General features: G+C 35.4%; 1 protein-coding gene across 3 annotated transcripts in view; it reads left to right on the forward strand.

Moving 5' to 3' along the window:
* Positions 1 to 4,892, forward strand: part of tbc1d2b (TBC1 domain family, member 2B) — a 29,016-nt gene extending 24,124 nt beyond the window's left edge. For 2 of the 3 annotated variants that reach the window (XM_052119643.1, XM_052119644.1), the window contains exons 11-13: positions 359 to 544; positions 1,810 to 1,931; positions 2,766 to 4,892. In XM_052119643.1, the coding sequence (XP_051975603.1) occupies positions 359 to 544; positions 1,810 to 1,931; positions 2,766 to 2,961 (504 nt within the window). In that variant the 3' untranslated portion in view covers positions 2,962 to 4,892. The remainder of the gene's footprint in view (positions 1 to 358; positions 545 to 1,809; positions 1,932 to 2,765) is intronic. The other variant, XM_052119645.1, reaches the window with a different exon arrangement.
* Positions 4,893 to 6,000: the final 1,108 nt, after the last annotated feature.

A 6,000-nucleotide genomic window follows, 5' to 3' on the forward strand; every position in this document is an offset into this window, starting at 1 on the left:
CCTTTCTGATGCCAAGACATTAACGTTCTGCACTTCTCAAACAAACATTACCACAGTTTTGGCCTTATGCAACAGGAAAATGATTGTTTTACATTAGATTTGGTTACTAACAACAAGTTCACATGCATATTGAATTGACATAATTGCTTTTTAATTTGGAATTAATTGTACCAATATATATATATATATATGTATATATATATATATATATATATATATATATATATATATATATACCATATTATTGGGAGGCTGCTAGTTGTGGTTATTCATTGCTGACATGTGACTGCAGTCAACAGTGAAGGTTTGTGACAAAGGCAAACAGAGTATATTGACTCTTGTTGACATTTTGTTGCAGGTAGATCAGCGTGTGTTTAAGGACCTGATGAACGAGAAGTTGCCAAGGCTTCACGCTCATTTTGAGCACTATAAAGTGGACTTCTCTCTCATTACCTTCAACTGGTTCCTGGTTGTGTTTGTGGACAGTGTGGTCAGTGACATTCTCTTCAAGATCTGGGATTCTTTTCTCTATGAGGGTCCCAAGGTATGAAGGATTAAATGGATTCGAACTTGAGAAGTAAAACAGATCCTAATAACTGTGCACTGACTGCTTAAAAAAATTATAATTTATTGTACTAATTTATGTCTAATTGATAATCATGATTCAGTTCTTTTTTTTTTTTTCCTTAAAACTGATGACATCAAAGAATTGGTATAATTAGCCTTTCATGAATAAATCCTTATATAAGTCACCTTAAATAAAAAAGAAATACTTTTTTATTTTAAGATACATGGGTACAATTGTTATTAAATTTAAATTAATTTAAACAATTACATAATACACTAATTAATTGATCAAATTGGTTGCAAATGGCAACATATGCTTAGAATACATAAACTGTATAAAGCATAATTAAAAATACATATTAGTAAAGTATACAAGTAAAGCATTAAAAAGTAATTTCACAAAATAGCTTTAGTGTTCAATATATTGTTTCTTTTAGTTCATTATTACTGAACATAAGCCTACAGTCCATTGTAATCCATTTTGGAATCAAATGTATCATCCAGTTTAAAAAAATAAAAAAATATTATTTTTAATTGCACTCAATAAAAGTGTTAAATTCACTGGCCTAGTAATAATACTTGGCAAATTGCTTTCGTACTTCATACATGTATACACTGATGAGCCAAAACATTATGACCACTTGCCTAATATGCTGTTCGACTCTGTGTGCTACCAAAACAGCATTGACCTGCCAATGCATGGACTCTACAAGACCCATAAAAGAGTCCTGTGGTATCTGACACCAAGTCATTAGCAGCAGTTGGAGCCGCCATGGATCAGACTTGTTGGTCCAGCACATACCACAGATGCTCAATTGGATTGAGATCTGGAAATTTGGAGGCCAGGGCAACACTTTGAACTCTTCATCATGTTCCTAAAACCATTCCCGAACAATGTTTGCTCTCATCCAGTCGTCTGGTCATAACAATTTGGCCCTTGTCAAAGTCACTCAGGTCTTTACACCTGCCCATTTCTTGTGCATTCAATACGATGACTACGAGAACTGATTGTTTGCTTATCATCCAATCTACCCAGACCTTGACATGTGGCCTTGTTAGGAGATTATCAGCGTTATTCGCTTCACCTGTGAGCGAATGTTTTGGCTCATCGGTGTACATGCATACATATATATACATCATATGACCCTCATTACCAGTCTGAATGTTGTTTCAAAATTATATTGTTCCTTGAATGCTGACTATTTTTGATGTTTTGACCCATCTGTCTCTTTATTTTGGCAGATAATGTTCCGATTTGCTCTTTCGCTCTTCAAGTACAAAGAAGAGGAATTTCTTAAGCTCCAGGATCCCATGTCCATTTTCAAATACCTTCGCTACTTCACACGTACAATCTTGGATGCAAGGTGTGTGCTTTTGATGAAGATTTTGAAAGATGAATTAAAGCCTATCTGAGTCTCTGAATCCAAGATAAACACATTTGCTTCGACAGTTTTCTAATAGAACGTAATCGAACTGAAGAGATGCTTTGTAGCAACATTGTTAAAGGGTTCGTTCACTCAAAAATAAAAACAAATCTCTGTTACTCGCCCTCATGCCATCCCAGATGGCTATGACTTACTTTCTTCTGCTGAACACAATCGAAGATTTTTAGAAGAATATCTCTGGTCCACATAATACATGTGAATGGTGACCAGAACTTTGAAGCTCCAAAAAACATAAAAGCAGCATAGAAATAATCCTTACGAATACAGTGGTTAAATCCATGTCTTTAGAAACAATATGATATGTGTGGGTGAGAAACAGATCAATATTTAAAACCTTTTTACTATAAAGTCTCCTGTCTCCCAATAGGTGCGATATGCACAAAGAATGCGAATCGCCAAAAAAAAAAAAAGAAAAAGGTGAAAGTGTAGATATATAATAAAAATGACTTAAATATTGATCTGTTTCTCACCCACACCTATCATATCGCTTCTGAAGACATTGATTTAACTACCAGGGTCTTATGGATTACTTTTATGCTGCATTTATGTACTTTTTGGTGCTTCAAAGTTCTGATACCATTCACTTGCATTGTTTGGATGTACAGATCTGAGATATTCTTATAAAAATCTTTGTTTGTGTTCAGCAGAAGAAAGAAAGTAATTCACATCTGGTATGGCATGAGGGTGAGTAAATGATGAGAGTATTTTCATTATTGGGTTAACTATACAACATTTTGTGTTCCTCCCACATAGAAAGTTGATGAGCATCGCCTTTGTGGACATGAACCCGTTCCCACTGAGACAGATCCAGAATCGCCGCACATTCCACCTTGAGAAGGTCCGCCTGGAGCTCACCGAGCTGGAAGCCATCCGCCAAACCTTCCTGCGGGAGAGAGACACCACCCTGGATGGCCGCACGCTCATTAGTGATGATGAGGAGGACAGCTGAAGCACAGCCAGTAAGGGACCAGACCTGCACAGCTGATTTACCAATCAGAAAGTGGATTAAACATTTCAAAGTTCTTTTGTATTTCAGGTTTTATTGAAACCCTACTTCTAGGTATCAAACTGTGACTTTCAGGGACCAAAGGACAGTATTCCTGTTGCCTTTCCTTTTTCATTGTCTTGTATTCCTTGAATAATCCATCCATTTGTACATATTGATGTTAACCAAAATCAGTATTAAATGAACTCAAGTGCTTTGCATTTAGGGAGTAATGATTATGCGGTGTGGATTGGAAAAATGATTCAAAACTTTGGTACACTTACATTATGCTGGACATAGTATAGGGATGAACAGTCCTGAACATTTTTGTTTTCTCTCACACTTCTTAAAACGTACAACTCTTGTTTTTTTTACGTACAATCAGTAATTGTCATATCCATAAATGCGTATTAAACATAATTTTCTTGTTTAATAGAATAATGTGATATCAAACTTGTACATGTTTTGCATATTTCAAGTTTACGAGGCCTGCCCTCTTTCTGTACATTCAGTACTTTTTTCCACATTTTGAAACACTTAGATCACTTTAGTAGTCATTTAGACACAATTTCTCCTATCAGGGAATTTCAAAGTGCATGATTGTAAATAATGCTTGGGCAATCCTTGGCAAAACTTAACGAATGTTGCAGGCTAACACAGACATGAACATGTCACAAGACTGATCTCTCTACCAATCTGATTACGTCCTTCCTGTCTGTTCTTTGGACATGATTACCACACTGCCATTTTGCAGAATGAAACTTCAACAGGTTTCACAAGCATCATGTCTTTTGTATTGCTGTTTTACGAGCACAATTTTCTGTCTTTATAGGTGTCTTACCAGGTACCTTTTTATTGTTTTTAAATGCATTTTGTGTATTACAGGTATAGTTCCTGTAGTTTTTACTCTCTGCTTCAAACTTGAATATTCTACCAACAAACCTGTTTATGATTTACTAAAGTACACAATATAACACCATAACACTGAAGCTGCTCAAAATCAACATAAAAATGTGCATGAAAATGAGGGTTGTTTTTATGTTTTATGTCTTGGAATTCACCTAATTCTGAAAATGGAATAAGAATTGAAGGGCCTGTTTGATGAGGGATTGTCTAATTGTGGATTAATTGCACATTTCTCAATTGTCTCTGTTGTACCATTGTACTTTTTATCATTTCAAAGACCCATCAATTCTTGGAAAAGCTGTACTCCCATTCTTTTTTTCATTTGTCCTATCGGAAGCATCCACGTTTGCTTCACAGTTTCATTTTTGCAGTTAATTCTCATTTATGCATTCTCATTAATATACCTTTGCATGAATTTCCATTATACATTATGAGACTTGTTAGACTCAGCTTGACAATGAGCATCAATCTAAAACTATGGCAGTCTTTGGATTTTCTGTGTGAGCTGGTTTCTCAAGATGCTGTTTTCTGTGTAGGATATAAATGTTATCACCCTCATTAAACATTAAGAATATGTTTAGTGAAGCTTTGCTTTGAAATTAATTTCTAATTTTTTTTGCAATATGTGGTAGTCTCGAACTTGTGGTAGTCTCGAACTTGGACTTGAATGTTAATTTCCATATTTCCATTGTTCTGGCCAAATCATAAAATCTTCATTCATAGCATCTCTATTTTACCCATCAACGATGTTTGTGTGATAGCAAAGAATTTTCTTATACCTTCAGTGAGTAAGCTATGATTTCAAACCGTCTTTGTTGCTGTTGCTCGATGCAATGCTTTGCACATGTATTTACATGCATCTGTAAAGCATTTATGCTGTACACAAATTATTTGTTTTTATGTTGAATTCTTACAAAGTTACTGAAATATATCTTTCTTTTATCATTTTATAATCTTCCAGTTCTGTTGTGTTTAATAAAGCGTGATTATCCAATAAATTCCTAATGCATTCAGTAATTTTTTTATTTAATTTATATATATATATATATTACAGTGGCATTTGAACCCAGCTGGTTTTCTGCATTAATTGTTCATAAAATGTGATCTCATCTTTATCAAAGTCACGAATATAGACAGATAGTACAATGTGTTTAAGATAACAACACACAAACAATTATAATATTTCATGTCTTTACTGAACACATACCGTTAAAAATTCACATTGCTGTGGAAAAAGTAAGTGAAGCCTTGTATTTAATAACTAGTCGATCATCCTTTGGCAGCAATAACTTCATCTAAGCGTTCCCGGTAGCTGCGGATTGGAACTGCACAACATTCAGAAGGATTTTTGGACCATTCTTCCTTAAAGAACAGATTCAGCTCAGCCATATTCTTAGGATGACTGTGTGAATGGCTCTCTTGAGGTCATTCCACAGCATCCCTATTGGGTTAAGGTCTGGGCTCTGACTGGGCCTCTCCAAAAGATGTATTTTCTTTTTTTTAAGTCATTCTGTAGTGGATTTTACTTCAATGTTTAGAGTCGTTGTCCTGCTGCAACACCCAACTTCTGCAATAAGTAGTGCTGTGTGTTCTTCCCCAAAAATTCAACCTTAGTTTCATTTGTCCACAAAACATTTTCCCAGTGGTGTTGTGGGGTGTTAAGTTGGTCATTGGCAAATTTCAGGTCGGCAGCAATGTTTTTTTGGAAAGCAGCAGCTTCCTTCGTGGTGTCTTGCCATGGACACCATGCCTGTACAATGTTTTACATATAGTATACTCATGAACCAGTTCCAATGATTCCTTTAAGTCTTTAGCTGTCACTCTAGGGTTCTTTATTACCACATTGTGTCCTTTGAGTCATCTGGGCTGGACAGCCACTTCTAGGGAGAGTAGCCACCGTAATAAATCGTCTCCATTTATACACAATTTGTCAAACTGAGGACAGATGAAAATCAAAGCTATTCGAGATAACTTTGTAACCCTTTCCAGTTTAGCGATAAGCAACAATTCTTGATCATAAGTCTTCTGAAATCTCTTTTTTTGCAAGGCATGGCCCTTGATGCTTTTTATGAACGGCAATCTCAAAATGTTTGAGTG

This window comes from Xyrauchen texanus, chromosome 46 (assembly GCF_025860055.1).
Source record: "Xyrauchen texanus isolate HMW12.3.18 chromosome 46, RBS_HiC_50CHRs, whole genome shotgun sequence".
NCBI lineage: Eukaryota > Metazoa > Chordata > Actinopteri > Cypriniformes > Catostomidae > Xyrauchen > Xyrauchen texanus.